Source organism: Typopeltis vanoorti, chromosome 23 (assembly GCF_054136105.1).
Source record: "Typopeltis vanoorti isolate ZY-2024b chromosome 23, IOZ_Tvanoo_1.0, whole genome shotgun sequence".
NCBI lineage: Eukaryota > Metazoa > Arthropoda > Arachnida > Uropygi > Thelyphonidae > Typopeltis > Typopeltis vanoorti.
Window position 1 is genome coordinate 29,515,444 of NC_143571.1, and position 23,750 is coordinate 29,539,193.

The 23,750-nt window shown below is 35.8% G+C and overlaps 1 protein-coding gene across 1 annotated transcript; it reads left to right on the forward strand.

The window, feature by feature from the left end:
* Nucleotides 1-669: 669 nt before the first annotated feature.
* LOC150093723 (uncharacterized) lies at nt 670-23,750 on the forward strand. The gene is made up of 3 exons (XM_090412507.1): nt 670-1,007; nt 6,255-6,403; nt 23,626-23,750. The coding sequence occupies exons 1-3, from the start codon at nt 670-672 to the stop codon at nt 23,697-23,699; spliced, it is 561 nt and encodes a 186-aa protein (XP_090268633.1). The 3' UTR covers nt 23,700-23,750.

Sequence of the window (23,750 nt, forward strand, 5' to 3'; positions counted from 1 at the left end):
TTTATCAAGTAAAATATAATACACACAACGATTAATAACCAACACAGCTATGCTTCATAGTAACCCCAAAGGATTTCATTACTAAATACTGAAGAAATCTGATAACTATTTCTGCTGTTATTAAATTCAAACGTATTGAATTATTTCTTTGAAAGATTTCAGTTTTTACTTAAACCAAATATTTCATTAACTACAGCTGATTAATTTCATTTAATGATTATGTTTAATTTTAATTAATTCATTAATTATGTAAAGCGCCTTTTAACTGCCCAGTAGGACTGATTATAAATAAGATAATCAAGTCATTTATTTGTATTAACCTTTATTTTCTGATTTCAGAGAATCCTCATGCTGTTCGTAGTTTTGATTTTGCTACAGTCGCTTATCCAGGGCCAGATCCAGCTCTGTCCGCTTGGATTTCTCATCAGTCCATGTACATGTGTTCGTTTCCAAAATAGTCTTAGGGTTATTTGTAATAAACTTCAGTTCATTTCTAACCTGACCATTCCTTTAAGCAACTTTAAAGGGTGAAAAGTTTCTTTGCTCGTGATACGGAATTCAAAAATCGACTATTTACCTTCCTCATACTTCGACGGACTTACGATTAACTCTATTTTTTTTAACGTCACCCAAATTAATTACACGGGAACTTTCACTCAACCTCCTTTTATGGGTCTGGAAAATTCCTTGGAAACTCTGAAGTTCTCCAACTGCTTTAATAATTACGATTATCCTCTTAACCGACTCGTTCTTTTTCACCTCGTGAAATTGCGAAGTCTGACCTTGGAAGCGAACACCTTTAGAGAAATTTCCAATGAATGGTTTGAAAACGGACCTTATAGTCTGGAAGAGCTATACATCACCGGAAATACTATGGAAAGAGTAGGCGACAAGGCTTTGAACTCACTTGATCAACTTACAAGACTCTCTTTAACCGGAAACAAGATTAGTACCGTCTCGAGATCCATGTTTCCAGATCCTTCTAAGCTAAACTCTTTGGATTTAGGGTAAGAATTTGCGCTGACACTGCGTATATAATACTTTGTTTTCATTTATTTTCTACATTGGATTTCAATTAAAACTTTAATAATATATTTTGCTTCTATATTTACAACACATGTTCTTCTAATATTAACATGAAGATTATTCAGAATTTTTAAGATGAATAACTAATGTGATAATGATAATAATATTGTTTTTCCTTCAGTCAAACTTTATTTTTTATATAGAATAGTTATAATACATTACATGAACACAATTGTGCATAACAGATACTTACACCTAGATAATATTTTTTTAAATCATTTTGGCAAGGTTTATTATCTTCAAATATACAGATTATTTACAAATGCAGAATTGAAGTATTACTTTTATATTTGTTCATTATAAATATTCGGCACATAATGTGAAGTGAATACCTTATTTAAATGTGTGTAAATAATAATACTATCAATCTATTTTACAATTGTTCCCATATATTTAGAATGATTCTTTTAATGTGTTAAGAGAGAGATATTTCTCATATTAACGATACTGGATGCGCAATAATTTTATATTTATATAAAATTATTTATATTTACATGAATATTTTTTTGTTTTTGTGTATATATATATATGTTGTTCTGATATGTTGTTCTGATTACTCTGTAGGTTGGACTAAAATAATGTTTTAGCATGACTGTGTAGTAACATGTTTCACCTTAAATATTTTGTGCTCTGTCCTCTCGTATTAGTGTGGGCTGTTCTCTTTGTTCTCAGAATATCAGTTTTACCATTTTATTTTGCAACGATTGTAATCTATTAAGTTTGCAGTCTGGGAAGAATACGTATGATGTAATTGCATATCTTAAAATGTTTTCTCGTAATGCTTTAGAAATTAGTATTTTTATGTGTATCGGAGAAATGTGTTTTAATCAATACAGTTTGCTTGCTATTATCCTTAGTTTGTTGCGTAGGTAGTTTGTATGGCTATTCCAACTTTCATCAGCATCGAAGTGAAGTTCTATTTAACGTGTTGATTTTACATGTGTGATGGTTGTGGTTTGAGGATCAGTGCTTTGTCTATAGGAAGATTGAAGTTGGATAGTGACATACTGTATTTATGTTTCTATGGGTAGGGTTTGAATATCATTAGCTTTGTTTTTTAAGGATTTATTTACTGTATATATATGTAATTTTCAGGTAGCCAGTTAGTGATTTGACTGATGTCATGTTACATTTTTGTGTAAGCTATATTTTCGTTGTTGTGAATGGATACTATGGCCGTGTCGTCTGCATATTGGAAGATTTTACCTTTTATGGGAAGATGGTTAATGTCGTGTGTGTTTATGTATGTTAAACAGAATGGGAAAAAGAAAAAGCTGCTTGTGGTACTACTCCACAGGTACCTCTTTGCTGTTTGCTGATCCTATACATGTGATGTTCTTTCTGTTTTTCATGTATGCTTTGAACCACTGGAGTAGACTTCCTCCGATTCTGATATATGTTCGTTTCGTTAACAAGGTTTTGTGTGATTATTAAATGATGAATTGGTTGATTGGTCTGGAATTAATTATAATTACAGAGCGATGGTTCTGTAATTACTTATAATGTTTACTTTTTCCTTGTTTATGCATTGGAGTGATTAATGCAGTCTTCAATGTTTCTCGCATGTGCCCCGTTTCGAAGATTTTATTTAACAGCTTTAATGTAACAGGACATAGGTTAGTTGAGTGTTTTTTTTTTTGTCTTTCGGTCTGATTCCGTCTATTCCTGGTTCATTGTTAGGGTTAGTTTGTTGAACTGCATGTGACAGTTCTTCTTTTGTAACTGTGAGGAACCACATTGACTGGATTACTACACTACATGATCCTAGTGGAGAATGTTTCTTTGTGTGAGGGGAGAAGATTTCCTGTAGTTTTTGGACAGAGTTCGCGAAGTGCGCTGATTAAAGATGTTTGCCAACCGTTTGAAGGATTTGGGCTCAAAGGCAAAGCTGTGTTTTATTGTTTCTGAGGCAGTGGTTTAGGAGTTTGTAATGGTGATTTAAAGAATTTAGTTTTTGCTGTAGTTCTGTTGTCTCTTTAATGAGGTAATTATGCTGTCTTTCCGTTAGCTTTTTAACGTTGATTTTAATTTCTCTAATGGTATTGCAATACGTCTTCTACCGAACTGTTATTAAATTTAATGAATTCCTCATATTTGTTGAATATTTCGGTACTTTGTGCGGTGTTTTTTACAATAGTTCTCCAACAAAATTGATTAAACAGTCTTTTATGTTTTGTAATCTATTATCTAGTAATACATTCAAAATGGGCTCAACTGAGTTATTGTTATTGTACTGTTTGTTTTTCATTTCCTCTGCTGTTGATTGCTGCGTTCACTAGTTACCGCCTGCTGTTGTTTTCTGCGTTGGCTGTTTCCCGCCTGCCGTTGAAGGCGATATTCCCTTGTTTCGTCTACAATGTGGACAGTTCCACTCCTCACGCTTCGCATTCGATTTTCGCTGCCAAGTGGCATCGACAATCCCGAACATAGAAACTGCATATTTCTCTGGCAGTTCCTGCATGTTATGTATTTTTATTCCCCCGTTAGATTTTCCTGGCATTTGTAACACTTCATATTTCTGGTTGGCGATCTTGGTGTCACTGCTAAAATGGCGATTTCCTTTGTTATCCTCTCGCTTGGTTAACCACCATATACTTCGAACTTTCAAACTTATTACTTAACGCAGTGTTTCTCAAAGTGTGGTACGCGTACCCCCGGGGGTACGCGAAAGGTCGTTAGGGGGTACGTGACAATTTTCGGCTATGCATAATTAAAGGAGTCATATTTTTTAACAAACAGTGCAATTAGAGACAACCCGGATAAAACGGCACTAACTAATGAATCACATCCCCTCTCCAACAGAATTATAGACCAAGCAAAAACCATATGTTGCTGGTGGCACATATAGTTTTGCTTGACACCACCCCCCGTCGTTAACGTGTTAAAACTAAGAAATATATAGTGAATGTGTTTCAGATATTATGGAATTCGGTTGAAGGGAAATAGCATTTCAACTCAACTGTTGAGATGCTAATTTGTCTTTGGTTAGCGCGATCTTTTGTTAATACCGCACCAATCATATGCAGTTCTTCGCTGCTCTACGTATCTCAAGTCTTGTAAATTACTGGTAATTTTTGCTAGAAATAATACGAAAGAAGATGACGTTATTTGAGTAGATGACTTTGACGTTGCATACGAAGAAACTGTTCTCGATGACAAAAGTAGTGATAGCGAGTAGGAGCTTCTTGGTAAGTCGCACCATTTTCGCTTTTTTTCTGAAAACTTTAGTTTCCGAAAATTCCCGCACTTATCTCGCAACACGAATTTTTAGTTTTAATTTTGGGAAAAAAGTTAGAGTTATATTCGAGTAAATACAGTATTTTTTATTTTTTAGCTTTCAAATTCTTACGTATGGATCATTGATTAAAGATTGGATTTATAAAACCCCCAAAAGAGAGCAATAGAGCTATTTGAAGTAGCTGTAAGCAACAAGAAAACGTTGATATTTCATCTGGATCAAATGAAATTGATGAATGTGTCGTCTGGCATCTCTAGAGAACCAAAATTTAAAAATAAATCATATTTTTTGTTTACATGAACATATAAATTTAAATAAAATAGATATTTAATTTTAATTAATATTTTAAATTAATTTACCAATTTTAATTAATTATTTTAAATTAATTAATCACTTTATTTTAACTTAATTAATGAATGAATTTATTTTTAATTAATTAAGGGGTACTTGGTAATAATGAAAATTTAAGAAGGAGTAGGCGGTTATCTGAAGTTTGAGAAACACTGACTTAACGGATACTCACAGTTCTTTGCATCAATATGTTCGTCTTTAAAAACTTAATTCATTGATATACTTTGAATTTTAATCCACAAGAAACACTTTGTAACTTAAAATGATGATGATGATGATGATGATAATAATAATAATAATAATAATAACGACGTCAATTATTTTTACAACTAGGCTTCTTGTATAAAGAGGCCTAATTGTAAAAATTACATCAGAATTCCATATTGCACGCACATCTCCTTTCGAATGTGTATATTGCTAGCATTGTGAGAATAGTTATAAAAACATACCATTTCGAATTCAAAGTATCTCAATATATAATGCACTATTTTGCAATGTGTATATGAAATTGTCCGTAGTTTTCCACAGTAGGCCAGATACTTGTAGGAATAGAGTACTCGGTGCCTGTTCTCGAAGATCATGCAACATCGCATAGAAGAACACAAAAATATATCTACAGTCATGATTGTGGTCAATCGAATCTTACAGAACATGCTTTGGACGGCTCAAAGAATCAATTGAAAAAAAGATCACCATGTTCCATCCCAGTAAATTTAGAAGAGAAGACTGTTTTTGGAATATGGAGCTGCTCTTAGAAATCATCCTAATTTGAATAAATACGGTTGCATTAAACTTCCCGGATATGGGAAATACTAATACTTCGAATTATACCAGTTTACATCTTTGACCATCAACAGGTGCCCAAAGAGGGCGTCCCACTTAGTTACGACTCTTGTCTTTCGTCCATGCCCTCCAATTAGTTGTGTTTTGCTTTTTTTCGTATTACGTATCATATTGCATTTCCTGATGATGTCTCAGTGACTGAGATGAAATATTGGAAGAAATAAATATTATTTGTTATCCTCTCTTCATAACTGTTTCACTTCATCCCAAAGGGGATTCGAACCCAGGATTTTCCAACTAAAGAACATCGTAGATAATTTACTCACGTATGGAGGTAGACTCCTTGGTGAACGATATAATTCACCAAGTTTTAAAGTTTCCCTACTGAGAACCTTCCTGATAGTGAGCTAAAGGAGAGGAACCTTCCCTCTATAGTATTATCTACACAAAAACAAATGTTTGCTTCTCCGATAGTGTGCTATACGTATAATATCTAATTGCGGAATGTTTTATGTCAGATAAAAAGAACAAAGTCTTAAATCTAAATAGAAAAGAAAAAAAATCCTTGAAAATTTCTAGCAACTTAATTTTAAAATACATTTATTTATTAAAGATGATAATCGTATTTAATTTGCAAGTGCTTTACTGTACACTTTCATACTTTCATTTAAATTCTTAATTGTTCTAACCATCCCTGCAATAGACCATTTCACTTACGGTTCTGATCACTTAGCTGTTAAAATTCCAAATCTATCACATGCCACAATCTAACTTATTATTTTTTCCCTACACCCAGCAATAATGACATCACATCACTTCCGAATGATATGTTCAATGAGATGAAGCATCTGAAGGAAGTTTTCTTAAATGGGAATGGAATCGAGATCTTGGAAGAAAAGCCTTGGACTGACGTATGGCACAAACTTGAAAAAGTAGATCTCACAGGTATCTTGTTCTCTGTTTTTCACAGAAGTTGTTAAAAAAGCTTTTACTTGTCATTACGGTATAGCTTCTATTGCAAATGTTTCTACTCTTTGAATGGCACACCAACAATACATTTCTAAAAAATTTTAAGTGGCGAATATTATTAGATTATACCTTTCATAATGCGATGGCGTAGATATTGATAAATAATGAAATGTTGTGCAATTATTAAATTTCAAATTTGAAAAGGACATTATGATTATAGGAAAGTTTACATGTGTGGGTGACTGGGTTTCTTTTTTTATAACGAATAAGGTATTTATATTTAAGAGAACTGCATTTTCAGTAATGAGTTGCAAATGACGTAATTTCAAGTTGACATTATGTATACCTTTATTATTATTATTATTATTATTATTATTATTATTATTATTATTATTATAAAACCTCCATGGAGTCAAAGACTCATTGTGGGAGGTCCACTGTTATTATACAGACAGTTTATCACACCGCGCCTTAATATATTCACGGTCTCTGCACTCACCACACTCTCGGGCAGCGCATTCCAATCACTCACCACTCTCAATATAAAACACCTGCTCCTCACTCACTTGCTCACACCCTCCTTATACAGCTTCCAGGAATGACCTCTTGTTCTCCTATTATCCCCACCCATTCTGTGCAAAACCTCCCCGACATTAATCTGGTAATAACCTCTTAACAGCTTATATGTCTCAATCATACCCCTCCTCCTCCTCCTTCTATCCACCAATTTCTGTAAATTGCATTTTGTCAATCTGTCATCCTACTCTACATTCCAGAGACCAGAAACTACCTTAGTCAATCTCCGTTGAACTTTATCCAACGCAATTTCATCTTTTTGAAAACCAGGTGACCAGATTTGTGCACAGTAATCCATATGTGGCTTGATCAAAGTCTTATACAAAGGAACCATAACACCCTTACTTCTACAAGTCAATGTCCTCGACATCATTCCCATTATCCGCTGTGTTGTCTTCACAATTTTAGTAACATGTCCCCGAAATTTTAGGTCCTTGTCTACAATCACTCCCAGATCTCTCATCTCCTCTACCTCTTCCAAGATATTTCCACCGATTGTGTACTCTACATCCCATCTCTGCTTCCCAAATTTCAAAACCTTACACATTGAAACACTGAATCGACATCCCCACTCATATACCCATTCATCCAGTGTATTCAAGTCCTCTTGCAAAACTACAGCATCCACACTACTCCTAATAGCTCGCCCCAACTTTGCATCATCTGCAAACAACTGCACAACACCATTCTGATCTCTCCAAATATCATTTACATACAAATTAAACAGCAATGGATCCAAAACAACTTTCTTCTGCTGGGAGATCGCTCCTCCATCAACAACTCACTGATACCTATCAGACAGCCAATCTCCAATCCAGCGAACCAATCTACTGTTCAGCCACATCCGTTCCAATTTAGTTATCAGCTTGTCATGTGGCATTTATCAAACGCCTTCGCAAAATCTAAATATACCACTGTATACGCAACACCCTTAGCCAACGCATTTGTCACTTTATTATAAAAAGTAAGCAGATTGATAAAGCACGATCTTCCTTTAGTAAATCCATGCTGGCCGCCAAAGAGTATTTTTCTGTTGTCAACCCAATTCTGAATCTTATTCCTAACTAACTTCTCTAATACCTTGACCACAACTCCAGACACACAAACTGGTCTATAATTCAAAGCCTTACTCTTATCACCTCCCTTATGAATTGGAACAATTTTACCCTCTTTCCACTCTTTTGGAACTTGACCCAATGAGAGACTCGTGTTGAAAAGATGTACAAAAGCTGTTGTTAACTCTCTGACACATTCCCTCAAGACACGTGGTGAAATAGCATCAAATCTCACAGCCTTATTTACATCAAGTCTCTTCAATTCCTCATATACCTCCTGTTCACTTACTAACAGTTCCTCCTCCTCCTTCTTTCTCACTGCTTTCAAGTTCTGCATGATGCCACATTCACAAGAATGAAATACCTTCAGAAATTGCTCACTAAATATCTCAACTATATCCTCCGCAGCGGTTATCATTCCTCCGTTTTCACCAATCAATCCCATCCTATCATAATCATTATTTCTTCTACTGGCCACAATCGAAAAAACTCCTTAGGATTTTGTTTGGCTGCTTTAGCTAACTGCTGCTCATACTGCATTTTTGCTATCCTTATCAAGCTAGTCGCCTTCCTCGCCTGTTCTTTGTACCTCTCATGCAACTGGTTGTTATAAATACTCATTTTGTGTTTCTTCCATAATACCTTCTTCTTCCATATTGCATACCTTATCTCTTGATTCATCCATTCTACACCCACTCTATTTACCCTCTTAACCCTTGGAATACACTCTGATATTGCCTCCACCAAATAGTTCTTGAGTATGGCCCCAAGCAGCATTGATATCCTTTCCATCCAGATCCTCTTGGACAAATCATGGTGGAAGATTTGACACCTCATTTATAATAACATCATCTGATGAGATGATCAAATCCAATAATCTTGATCCTCGTGTACCCTCCGTTACGTGCTGCCTAAAGTATCTTTCAAAAACTCCAAAAATTCATTTTCTTTACCCCCAGATGCAGTCTCTTTAATGTTGTCATAATTCTAATCATAGTGTCTCGTTAGCTGTTTGGGTCGAAAAACATTCTCGCTAATTCAACCAATAAGTTCGTCTTTCAATTAAGGAAGAATTAAACGATAGAAGCATTGAATATCTGAATATTCAACATAACTTCTTCAATATAATATTTAAATTTAGAAGTCACATGTTCGTAATCCTACTTTTGATGGATTATTCCAAATAAACTGCAAGATTAATTCCAATGCACGTAGTTAAAAATCAACTAAAATCGTTAATTTCTTTTCTTTCCTTCTTTTTTTTTTGTTTTTTTTTTGAGGGACTTTTGTAAAAGGAATTCCCTCCTGAGAACCTTGAACTACAAGAAGTGAAATGAAAAGAGAAATAGATACTTAATTACTTTTTATTAAATACTTTAAATATTTTTAGCTCGTAAATTCTCATTAAATACTCCTTAGCAAAAATCGCTTATACTGAATACAAAGAATCTCAGCAAGCGACTTTGTTTTACTTGTTCCAGTTCCCTTTTTCTTTATTATAGTGAAGAAATTCCTCTTAGAAGAATTTAGGACACCAGAGGAGTGATGTCCGATAACTGAACAATATATACATATATTGTATACTTTAACGTATTTTATTAATTAAAAATCTTTTTGTTTAAAAATAAATCCTTCAACACCTTTTCTTTCTACAAGTGGTTGGTAACGCTCTTTTGGTTACAACTAAATTTCTGAAGACTGAGAGGCAGCTAGTCTCCATCCTTCAAGCCTTCCTGATAGTGATCTAAAGTCATCAATAAATCAAGCCTTTTAAGGAGAGAGAAATTAAGGAGAGGTGGACAACTGTTGTCATCTCTTGGACTTAAACTCCGACATTCGTATTACTGTCTGGAGCAATGTGAGTTCAACGGCACAATTTTTAAGATGCAGAATTAAAATCCAAGTCCTTGGAGATAAGATTGTACTTGCATAACAAATATCGACTAACGAAAGAACCAGCTGAAGAAAGGTTTAATAAACTTCCATTTATCGGCGATTAGACTTGAATCCACAGAGGTCTTTCTTCGGACGACAGCGCTACAGCTGAAAACGTTATTTCTACAGAATTACACAAGTATCCTTTACTCATTACCATATATATATATAAAGTATTGTTTTTTATGCACGATAATTCTGTCTGAGTTCATAGATGGCTTTCTTATTTTTATAGGAGACAAGCTAGATTCTTAAGTCATAACCGTTTCACCTTTTTCTTATTTGTTATCCAACTATCACCGACTGAAAAGTACGGTTCTCGTATATCCCACGAGTTTTTGTCTCGAGAATTGAAGGACATTAATTAAATGGACAGAAAAATCATTCCGATTGATGCTCCAGACGCATTAAAGCACTTCAGTTGACTTGATGCGTCTGGGGTTTCTGGCATAATAATAGAAAAAATTTGACGTTTCTGATTAGGAAACTGCCTAAGAAATATTCACACTCCCAGCTTCTTGGCTGTTGTTTAGAGTGGCTGTATAAAGTAGGAAAGACTACGAAAATATTGGTATTTCTTCCTTTCTTTCGTTTTTCCTTACATGAAAGAGATTATGTTCTTTTTAATAATATTGATTTTAATGTTTATTAAACGCAAAAAAGATCATATTCATATAAAAACAGAAAATATTAAATCTTGATATTAGCATTAAATGTTCTTTAGATAGTCAGTTGTTGGGTAGTTTTCAGTGTCATCAAGTAGTTACGTATATGCGCATCCTGATAGAAATGGATTGGGTCAAATTCATTTCAGAATCGATTTCCTTATCCATATCAGAAAATTCATATAAATATATCATTTGAGATCTCCCTAATAGCTTGCGTTCGAAATAACATTTATTTCCCAACGTTCTCTGATAGTTGTTTAGGGTAATTTCAAGCCACTGCAATAATGGTAATTAATATCTCGATGTCTCTCAAGATGTGGGTAGCGGATTCACTTTCAAATACATATGAATACATCCCACAGAATCGCAAACGGATTCAAATTTGCCAATGCCACTGAAGGTAATCGATTTGACCCTCATGTTCCTCAAACCCCCTGAAAGACAGATCTCATGAGAAAGGTAGCTGCATTATCGTTTGGAAAATAAATTATCAGCCTCACGACAAATATGAACAGTGATACAATCGCATTCTCAGCTGAGTGTGCTCGTTTTTACAAACCTTGCTATCTGTACATATTAACAGTTCTACTGTATTTCTGCTTAGACAATGGAGGTGATTGACAAGCTTCGCACTGCTTTTCACTTTTCAGATAGTGTATCATTGAAAAACTAGTGACGTCGAATGTTGGTAGCGATGTGTCTATGAGCAAGGCTATGGTCATTCTGTTTTTTTTTTAATTATTGATAAAAAAACAAAGCGTGATGTTAGTTATGGGTTATAGTTATGAGTACTGCATGATTAAGTTTATATTATTATTATCCTCCTAATAACAGTTTTTCTTGCAAATCAGTTATTTGTCAGCTCCCGAATATTGCGAGATATATTGGTCTTCTGGAGCAATTTTAACTGCATTAATCAACCTAGATATTGGTCATTCCTTCTTTCTTTTTGTCTGTTTCCTGTCATCTTAGCATAAAACACCTGTTCTGCTAACCTTAACTCTCCCATTCATTGTAAATGACCGTACCAACTGAGATTAAGTATGCTCACACATTCCTGGATGTTAATAATGTCGCGTTCTTTAATAATATCGTCATTTTAATATGATTTGGTCATTGATGTCACCTGTTTATTCCGCCAATTTTTCTAAAAACTCTCTAGTCTTTGATTAGCTGTTTAAAAGTGTTTTTTAAAATGTAAAACTTGATTTGAACATTGTCCTCTCTATAGCTAGTTTAGTGCTTTGACTAATTTCTCTCTTATTCCATATAAATGTATTTAGTTGACTTCCTGTTATACATGGTATTGCTAATTCTGTTGTCTATTTCCTTTTTTAAGTGCCATCTTCAATAAAACTTGAATCTAAAAATAGCTGAAATGTTTTTCTGGTTCCATAGGATTTCCATTCAGGATGTAGCTGATATTTTCCTAATTGCATAACCTTACATTTTGCCACAGTAAATTGACATCCATTCTCCTTAGCCCAGCCCTCCAAACTATCCAAATCATTCTGCAAAATTTTGGCGTCCTGTGCATTCACTATTGCTCTACCCAACTTTGCATCATCAGCAAACAAATGAACAGTTCCTCTCAGATCCTTTCCTATATCGTTAATGAACAAATTAAACAGTAGTGGTCCAAGAACAGAACCCTGCGGCACACCACTAGTCACAGGCCGTCTTTTGGACTCTACTCCTGAATAAACCACTCTCTGATATCTATCCATCAACCACCCACCCATCCATCTCACCAACCCTATATCCATTCCCATATGCTGCAGTTTACTAATTAGAATTCCATGTGGTATCCTGTCAAAGGCCTTAGCGAAGTCCAGTAGGATCACTGTAAATCCATTGCTCTTATCCAGTTCAGCCGTCACTGTGTTATAAAACGTGAGCAAGTTACTGAGGCATGATCCCCTTCACAAAACCATGCTGTCCCCACAGTATCCCATTTTCATCTATCTAATCCCGTATTTTCCCCTTGACTATTTTCTCCAAGACCTTGACAACGATTCCTGATGCTGATCGGTCGTTAATTTGGAACAGCAGTCTTGGAACCTCCTTTATTCAGTGGAAATATTTCCCCTCTTTCCACCCCCAACCCGAGACTCAAATTAAACAAAATGGTCAAGGGCACTGACAATTCTTTAGTCGCTTCATGTACAACAAGAGCAGGTATACCATCCAATCCCACAGATGTATTGACATTGAGGTTTTGTAACAGACTAGTCGCCTCCACTTCATTCACCACAATTCCCGTATAAGCTGTTGGTTCCTTCATTCCTGCAATGCCAACACCTGGATGATATACTCTTGCAAAGTGCTCGCAGTAATTCCACTATATCAACTGATTCGGTTCCCTCCCTACCATCGGCATTCTTTAAATTAATTTTGCCGTATATATTTTTTTTTTACTTGCAACATATCGAAAAAATGTTTGAGATTCTCCTTAGCCTGCATGGCTAATTTTCTTTCATAATCTGCTTTTGCTTTTCTTACCACACTCGTTGCCCTTCTGGCCTGTGCTTTATACCGTTCATGTGCCTGCAGGTCACCTTTCTCCTTACATTCCCTCCATAGTTGTTTCTTTTTTTGCAGCTCAAGCTTAATGGTGTTATTCATCCATTTAACCGCTACTTGATTTACTATTCGGACTTTAGGTATACAGTCAGCCATTGCCTCCCGCAAGCACCCCTTAACCGCCTCCCATGCACTATTAACATCCCTTGCAGTTTTACATGCCATAGCACTGAACCAAGCAAACTCATAAGCTTGTGATACTTACCAGCCCGGTAATTCCACATGTACCCTGTCTTAATTGAAAATTCCACACATTTAGCCACCTCCCAAGTCAAGACCCTATGATCACTCTCACCAATTGGTGGCAACGTGATCATATTCGTTACAGCCAAATTCTCAGATGGAATTACTAGGAGGTTTAGCGCTCTCTGACCACTAGTATATTCCATTACATGCTGTCTCAGGTAGTTATCCTTTAATAACTGTATAAAATCCAATTCCTTCCTCTTATGTGTCCTCTCCTCCTTCCAATCAATGTTACCATAGTTGAAATCCCCATAATAATTACCCTCCTTCCACTCATTGCGTCTATTTGCTTATGCATACTATCTCCACCATTAATTCCATCACCTGGTCTATAGCAGTAGCACCCAACTATATATTTTGTTCTGCTAGTCTCAATCTTACACCAAATAGCCTCAAATGTGCTCTTTTCACCAAGTCTTTTGGACTTGGTGGCAGCTGAATCCTGCAGTTCAACTTCTATTCTCCTTGGCTGCAGTTCATCAGCTATCATCAATAACACTCTTCCACCCATTTTATTCTCCCTGTCTCTCCTGAACACACTATACCCTTCACATTCTATCCCACTAGCTATATCATCTTCTGTCAGCCATGTTTCACTAATGCCATTAACCTGTGGCCAGGAAGAGCCAACCAAGGCCAAAAATTCTTCCTTCTTGTTCCTAATACTCCTGGCATTGGTATACATGAAATGCAGAAGCCCGTTAGTCCCACCCTTATTTGATGCCTTATACTAACTGTCCCATTCTATTTGTTGTCCTTCATCCTTGCTGGGGCAAATTATACACATTCATACACTCAACTGCCTCCCTAAAGTCTGCATATTTACCCCCCCCCTGAATAACTCTAGTTTCCCCGATTCTGCACATCCACTTCCACTTCATCAGCAACACTTTTTCCAGTCTCAGCACACCAAATCCATTCAGATGCAAACCATCCATCTTATATAAATCCTTTTGCCCATCAAACTCACTCCACACGTCCACAAACTCCACACCACTCCACTTGTATAACCTGCGCATAGAGTCATTTGCAATTATGGCCCTCTTATTTTCATAGTTTTGTTTCCATATCTTCTAAAAACCTAATCTTTCTTACCTATCTATAAAAAGGCGTGTTTGGTAGTTTGAGAAAGAAGAAATGACAATCAATCAATTAATTATAATTAAATAATTTTATTAATTATTTAATATTCATTTTCTTTAAGAATATTTTATTCTAATTGCAATATCTAATTAAATAACTGAGAATCAATTAGAATTTTAAAATTACGAGGTTCAATTGCTTTCGCCATCAGAAAATATTTTTGCAGCTTTTCTGCTTGTGGATTCTACTCGCAACTATGGTCTTTTCAGTTTACTGTTCCCTGAAGGCTAATTGATGGTTAATTGATAGAATTTTAATAACATTCAAACCATCAGGTTATTTGGATAAAACTGTATATTTTGCTTAGCAACTGTATATTTTTAAAACTAGAATTTGGACTTGGTGGTTATCATTCGTCTGTAACCTTTGGGATTTACATAATTTACTACTCGTATATTTGGAGGAACGAGTAGCTGTTCGTGTTACGCGAGACAAATGTGATAAATTAATCCTTTCGTGCACCCTCCCCGACACATTTTAGGTTTCTTTTATTCATGGCTAATGCACTGGTGGCTAATTGAGCTTTTACATCCCCTTAGCAGGGAGAAGGGAATGAGAGATGTGTACGCTAAAGTAATTAGCTTTCATTTTCAAACATTTTCTAATGGAACAAATAGAATATTCTAGGTCTACGTTTCAGCGAAAAGATTTATTTTGTTACTAACGATAATGAGGGGGGAAGTCACGTGCCTTTTGATTTTATGTACAAATTCTAAAGTCTCTATCGATCCTGAAAACGTTCTAATAAATAAAGAATTCGCAATGTATGCTGGATAAACGCATTGTTCTCAATTCTAAGTTTTTTTATGTAAATCCTATCCACAAATAGGTTGATAACTTAGATATTATTGCTGTGAACTGGATATCGATAAGATAATCCGGTTTCCCTTCTCTACCAACCAAATAGGGAACTTTTTCTAATTCAATTCAGGCCTCCAATAAGCAGGGTGGTAATCTCACACCTTGACGATGTAATTCATCGTGCGCCTAAATTGCATTCACAGACATCAAAGCGTAAGTGTGATTCGCACCCACGACTTGTTTAATGGTTGAGAGTAGGGGAAAAGCGTTTTCTCCGTCCGGACCTGAAAAAATACTATTCACTTGTAAGTACTCTACTCGTGTGATTTCTACGATCACGTTTGCTAGGTTTCAGGACAAAAAGCAAAGTTTGTTTCATGAGGTAAAAACGAAAACCTGATTCTTTTTTGGTAAAGATCGACTGATTTTGAAATCTCTCGAAAAAAATCTGGGAAAAGTTGTTTTAGTTGTGTAAACTGGAAAATATGGGATTGGAACATAATCTATTGACTTGAATCAGGGGATGGTTGACAGACAGATATCAAAAGTGGTATACAGTGGATGTGAATCTGACAGATTTAAGGTAACCAGTGGTGTATCCCAGGGTTCAGTCCTTGGGCCATTATTGTTCAATCTATACATTAATGACATCAAGCAGGGTGTCTCCTCAGATTTGCAATTGTTTGTTGATGATGATGCGAAGATAAGCAGGGCAATCAGGGATGCTACTAATATTCAGCGATTACAAAATGATTTGAATAGACTGGAAATCTTGCAAACGAAAATGTCTGTCAATTGAATGTTAGTAAGCGTAAAGTCATGCATTTTGGCGTGATTAGAGTTCAAGCGGCATATTATATTAGCGGGGTTATGCTACAAGAAACTGAAGAGGCAAGGGATCTTGGTGTATTGGTGGATAAGAATTTAAAGGTCAAAGGTCACAAAGCAAATGTTGCAAATACAACTCAGAGGATAATTGGTATGTCGAAGCGAACCTTTACATGTAAGGATAAGGAAGTAATTTTGCCTCTTTATAAGACTTTGATAAGACCACACTTGGATTACTGTGAGCAGATTTGGTCTCCGGGTTCCAAGGGGAGAAAGAAGCTGTGGAAAGGGTGCAAAGAAGAGTTACGAAGATTATATCCGGATTATCGGATTTAGATTATGAGGAGAGATTGCGAGTATGTGGATTGCAGACTCTGGTTAACAGGAGAAAGAGGGGTGATGTGATAGAGGTCTATAAACTTTTGAATGGGTGTTATCGCATTTCAAATGATGACATTTTTCGTTATATGGAAGGTGGGGAGAGAACACGGGGGAATCCATGGAAGTTAAGGTTGTTCACAGTGAAGAAAGGGGTAAGAGCTAGGTTTTTCTCACAGAGAGAAGTGAGTGCGTGAAATAATTTGCCCTTACGGGTAGTGAGTGCATCTTGTGTAAATGAATTTAAGGAAAGGTATGATAGCTGGGTTGGGTAATTTAGCCTCCTTGACTCCCTGGAGGTCTCAGATAATAATAATAATAATAATAATAATAATAATAATAATAATAATAATAATAATAATAATAATAATCTTTCCGAAGGAACACGACCTTGTCGTGGCGGTGGGGCTTGCGTGCTTCAGTGATGTTGAGAGTTATTCTGGGGGTAGCGTAGCTTCTAGCAGGGCCATCCTTGTCAGACAGGTCTCGACTGAGGAGCCAGACTAACAGTATTCCATCCTCCATCTTAATGGTGAAAAGGAAGGAGACATCCATACCAGATTAGTCGACGCCCTGGTCATCAAGGACTGCGTCAGATGTTGGGGATCCTGGGCATCAGGCGACAAGTGGGCTACAGGATCCAGCTCCTTGCTGGGCAAGCAGGGAAGGAAGCTGAAACGTGACTGGAAGAAACCAAATGTAAAAAATGGACTGTAGAAGAAAACAGAGAAGTTATGAAACCTTTTTACAGATCAACACCAGAAAAACGAGGTTTCAGAAAGCGTATGCATTTATTTTGGAAACAAAAATTCCCAGAATCTGCAATAACAGAACAAAGACTTATGGACCAAAAGAATAATTTCATTTTCCTTAAAAAAATATTTACTGAACTTCAGCTGCAAGAGTTACGTTATAAACCAACAACTCCAGTAACAGAAAATCATCAGGAGGTAGCTATACCCAACTTTGGAATTCAACTAAGTAAACATCAAGCTGACGACATATATCAGAATGTTTTGACAGAAGTGCAGTGTAAAATGAAGTCAGGGATATTGGAACATATGAACTGCATAAATGACCATATAAGACTACCACCATTAAAAGCTTTACAAAAATCTAAGCTGAAGCGGCTCCTCTTAGACGCAAATGCTGTAATTGAAACCATCACAACAAACAGTATAAAGGAAACAAATCAGCCCCTATACAGCACAGCCTATATCATTTCAGTGAAGCTTGGTTGCAAACCGAAAGAGCAAAAGCCGAGGATGAAACAATCTGCACCATGGAAAATCCGGTTAGAACGAAAGGTCAACAAACTTAAGCTGATCTGAGCAACTTAAAGAGTTTTTAAAGATCGGCTGAAAAATAATAACATCAAAAACAAACTGATTAACACATATAATTTGGCCAACAAAACGATTGCTGAAGTGCGAAGAGCTAAAACAAGAATAACAGCGACTGCACAGAAAAATAAAAGATATGAAGGAAGAATAAACCAATATGTGCAAAATATACAATTTCGACAGAACTAACGTCAGTTCTTTCAGACTATGCAGAGAAATACAAATGCAAACCATCATTCACCAATGAAAGAAGAAATACTCAAATTTTGGAAGTCAATCTGCGATAATCCTTGGAAATAGTGTCAGAAATGAAACAAAAACAAATGCAAAATGTCATTATCACTAAAGAAATGTTCAGTGCTCAAGCTAGAAAATTAAAAAACTGGAGTGCACCTGGCAAAGACGAACTACATGGATTTTGGTTAAAACATCTAACCAGTTTACATGATCGAATGACAGAACGATTTAAGTATTTGTTGCAGTCAGGCTCAGTGGAAGACTGGATGATATCTGGGTGCACTTTTCTTTTCATGAAATATAAGGGTGCAGAGCCAAGTAACTATTGCCCAGTAACATGCCTACCAACTATGCTTAAGTTGTTCACTGAAGTCATAGCAAATTCCATATACCACTACTTATCAGATAATCAGATTTATCCGATTGAACAAAAAGGCAATTTTCAAAAATCCAGAGGAGCAAAAGACCAAACCCTTATTAATAAAATGATTCTCAGAAATTCAAAAAGACGAAAAACTAACTTAAACATGGCATGGATAGATTACAAGAAAGTATTCTATTCCCTCCCACACTCCTGGATCCTAAAATCACTAAAAATATTTGGAACTAGCAAAAATGTATTCGTTTCTGGCTGCTGCTGCTATGAAATAATGGAAAACAACTTTAATAGTGAATAATGAACGATTTGGAGATATCAGCATTAAACGTGGAATTTTCCAAGATGATTCCTTGTCACCATTGCTCTTCAACATTTCTTTGATACCTTTGTCTATGATTCTGAAGAAAACAAAACTTGGATATGAAAGTCCTAAATGTAATATTAAAATTTCCAATCTGTTGTATATGGATAAATTGAAGTTATATGGAAAATCGGCCCAGAAAATAGACTCTTTATTGAACACAGTTCGTATTTTCAGTCAGGACATCAAAATGGTATTTGGTTTAGATAAATGCGCAATTTTATGCAAAAAATTAATGACACTAGCAGTTTTAATTTTGATCAAGAGAAATATATAAAAGCAATTTCAACTGACGAACACTATAAATACCTAGGAATATTAGAAGCCAATGATATACTCCACTCGAAAATTAAACAACAGGCAGCATCAGAATACACCAAAAGAGTTAGAAATATTCTGAAAACAAAAGTAAATGGATTAAACACAACTAGAGCAATGAATTCTTGGGCTATACCAGTGATCCGATACACAGCTGGCATAATATATTGGACAAAAGAAGACCTGGACAAACTGGACCGAAGAACTAGAAAAATAATGGCAATGCATCATGCATTACATCACGAAGTGATGTTGGCCGGTTGTGCCTACCGAGGAGAATAGGTGGACGGGGTATGCTGCAAGTGAGACAGACTGTGGAAGAAGAAGAAATTAGTTCTGGTGTGTGCGCTGGAAAAATAAACCCTTGCATCGCCAATTTCTTCGAGATACTGAGGACAAAATTGACGTGAACAAGACATAGCAATGGCTACAACGCAGATACATTAAAACGAAACAGAAGGATTTATTCTAGCAGCTCAAGAACAGGCATTACAAACTAACTCAATCAAAGCAAAAATTTTGAACATCAATAATAACAGCAAATGCAGATTATGAGATCAGAAAGATAAGACTGCAGAACATTTAATCAGTGCCTGCAGCAAGATAGCTCAAACTGACTATAAATACCGAAATTATCAAGTGGCCAAAATAATTCATTGGCATTTATGCAAAATATATGACCTTCCTACTTCTGATAACTGGTGGCAGCATAAAATAAAGACAGTATTGGAAAACGAAACAACAAAACTTCTCTGGGACTTTAGAATACAAACTGATCGGCATTTGGAACACAACATAGACTTGACATCACAATTATCGAACATCGACAGGTTTGGATTATTGATATCGCAGTACCTAGTGATGACAACATTTAACAACAAAGAACTGGAAAAAAATTACTAAATGTCGAGATCTGGAAATCGAGGTTGGCAGGCTGTGGCTTAAACACACGAAAGTCATCCCAAGTGTTATCGGTGCACTCGGTGCAACTTCAAATAAGCTATCCAACTATTTACAGCAATTAAACATCAAGGAAGTGACCCCATACCACCTACAAAAAACAGCATTACTTGGAATGGTCCATATTTTACTACGCTACCTGACGGACTATTCTTAGATTTTTGGGTAGAATCTGAATTGTTCTGAATCACCAGTCAAATTTTTGTTTATATCCTGTTTTGACTGTGTATCAATTATATGAATAAAATAATAATAATAATATGGCCCAAATATCAGTCTGGTTATCTTATTATGAGATCTGAATTACGATTATAGATAAATCCATATATTAAAGCTAATTCCTATATTAGTAACTGAGTATTTATTCTGAAAAGCGTTCTCTGCCAGGTTTGCAGGATAAAGACCGGGAGGGTGACCAAGATATAGATGGATTGATACATTACAAAGTGCCCTAGAATATAGAAATATAAGATCTGATAATGTTGGAGTCTTGACGAGTAACAGACTGATTTGGAGGAAAATTGTAGATAGGAAGTTAGTAACAATGTAAATTTTCCATGCAGTACTATCATATCCTGTACACTCCCTAAGGGTGCATGTCAGGAATTTGAAGATGATGATAATGTATTTTGTTAAGAACTAGATGGGGATGAAAAATCCTGTTACCGTATTATGAAAATACCTGACTTAACCTTCAGACTGAAAAATTGCCTAGGTAATGTTGTTTATCTACGAGATAGGATTCCAATCTAAGTACGTTCTATTCGAAAGACACGTGTTCCTTCTTTCCGACTGAATAATTGCAAAAATATGATAACATTCAAAACGTACTACGTCGCAAACATATAAAAAGAACAGGAAAATGGATGAAAGCACCCTCTCTGAAGAGTAGAAAGAGAACGACAGAGAGAACTTTCATGCTCAAAGATCACAGCCCATGAAGATTCAGAAAGAAGGATGTTCTCTCCTCCTTCTTTTGGAACCACTTATCAGAAGGAGGGCAACTACTCAAGTAGGATCTTCTTTGTAGTCTAAATAATTGGTTTAACTGGTCATAGTACATATCAAAAGAACTATCTGTCCATCAGATTGATTTTCTTGAAATCCAGAAGTACACAGCAGTTCCTTCGGTTAACGTACGGCTTCAGATATCTTCTCTCATTCAAAATCCATTAGTATATCGAGTCTAATGAATAACCATTCACAAGGAAAATGTACCATCAATTAAGTTCCTGATGTGTTTTAGCGAAATGCTTTTTATCAGGCTTCCCAAATGAGAAAGAACCATCCTGCATGAACGACATAATCAGTATCGTTGGTTTATTTTTGTGTTTTGATATAGACGTAGTTGTCATTATACATAATATCGTGCACTAGTACTGTGACTATTTTATCATTAGAGAAGGGCACACACTCCAAGTGTAGCGCAATGAAAATATTCCAGTAACGTTGGATGTGAATTCTCATTCAAATAAAATGACCATCAAACGTTTCCATAATGTTCTTCAGCCTACAGGTTATTGAAAATCTACAGCTGATCGACTTTTTGAAAATGCAGTTCAGATGTGTGCTCCATTTAGAAGACCTAAAAACTATTGAAGTGCGAAAAATTGACGAAATGGTCATTAGTGCATGTGACGATCTAAGTGGATTTGAAAAACAGCCTCACTCCCATCAACTGCTGGAACCGTTCGCTACACATGTAATCGATTTACTGAAAATTCTTGGATGACACAAAAGTGATGCACTTTTTTAACCTTTCTGCATTGGTTCAGTTTGAAGCGGCTTACCCTAGGCTGAACTAAACATTTCCACTTCTCTTCTTATTATATTTATTAATTTCGAGATTTACTAAATCATCTGCATTCACTTATGTGTAGGAAACGTAGAGTCACATATGTGAATTCTCTTTAACTTCTTTGCACAAACATATTACATGCACCGATCATAAGAGAAAAATCGTACTCGACCTTTAATGCTAGACCGCCTGAAGAAACTCTATTATCAATTCGATTCTAATTGCCACCTTTAGGAACGTTTTCCAGCTTATTTTCGAGCTTATAATCGATCACTGGCACAGCCAATTATAGTTTTTCTCCTGGAAAGTCATGTTTTTATCCCAGAAACTCAGAAACTCAGAAAAATCGACGGTAGACATCACACTATTTTATCAGACAATTTAGAGTTTAGGCACAGCAGATGACAGCAGCAGTTTTCTAGTCTACGCTCATCCCGAAGTGCTCAAAACCATGAATAGCACGAACTTAATTATAAGTAACGAGGAAAGGTAGAGACTGTCTATTTGAAATACTTAATTAAGGCTAAAAGAATTCCATCGCTCCCTGGAGTGTATAAAAAGATTAAAAAAATTTATTCATTTGTATATTCAATGCACTCATATATAACTAATCGATACATTCCCCACGTATTCTATCAATCAACTGCATCTCTCAATGTTTCAAACAAAAGTAAGAAAAGAAAAGAGAAATAGGGATATTCTTCAGCATGATATCACTCAGATATTCAAAAAGCGAGATGTTTAGAAATTGAAAGTATAATCGATCACGGAAAGCTGCTAGAAGCTGAATTCTAACTAGCTTCTCGATCAGCAGAAAGACTTTTGGGCATGACGAATCAGTTGTCTCTATCACTCTGACAACCTGCCAGCCTGTTCGACAGATATTAATGAACGGTGGGATGAGGGGAGAGGTCTATGTAGAACTGTTTAACTATACGTATCCAGATGACAATTTAATGCTTTTCCGAATCCATAGATCAGAGATCTCTGAAACAGTGTATGAACTAACATATGCAGTCATGTGGAGAAGATATTTGTTTCCTTGATTATTCTCTCTCTCTCTCTCTCTCTCTCTCTCTTTCTCTCTCCCCACGGGAAGCTGCAGTTTTCTTCTGTAAATTCGTGCTTCCTTTCAAGAAAGACAGACACACGTGCTAATGTTCCAACGAAATTTACATATATAACATTGATATAACCTTAACACGACAAATGTCAGTTTTAAAAGGCCAAATCCAACCTACTCAGTGGTTTCTGATGGGAGTCGTTTCATGTTTATGCCTCTCCGAAATCAGAAATAAATCCACCTTCTGTTGGGCACTTTAGGCGTTCACTTTTTGGTGGACACATTGGTAAGGAGGAAGATGGATGATGGACTAACATAAAAACTTGTTCATTAGGAAATCTTCAATAAAGGGAGAAGGTAATTTGACTTTTTTTTTTCTTTTGTTTTTACTCTCGATTTTGAAGGGAAGAGTGATAACGTATTTATTACACTATCTGGAAAATACTCATCTTGAGAATAAATACAATAGAAACACAATAATATTTACCTCCTTTCTGGTATAAAAAAATTCTTCTTTTTTTTCCAGAAAATCCCATTGTATGCAATTCTAGCTTAAAATGGGTATACCAAGTGCATAACGACTTCAGACCTATATTGTAGGAACGTGCGCCAGTCCGAAAAAGATGCGAGGGATAAAGCTGAATGACCTGA

Bases quoted from the DNA above. Each gene is read 5' to 3' on its own strand.
- LOC150093723 (XM_090412507.1), top strand. From the start codon at position 670: ATGGGTCTGGAAAATTCCTTGGAAACTCTGAAGTTCTCCAACTGCTTT. The intron at 1,008-6,254 runs GTAAGAATTTGC...CCCTACACCCAG, and splicing joins CTAAACTCTTTGGATTTAGG to CAATAATGACATCACATCAC. The intron at 6,404-23,625 runs GTATCTTGTTCT...TTTTTTTTCCAG, and splicing joins TGAAAAAGTAGATCTCACAG to AAAATCCCATTGTATGCAAT.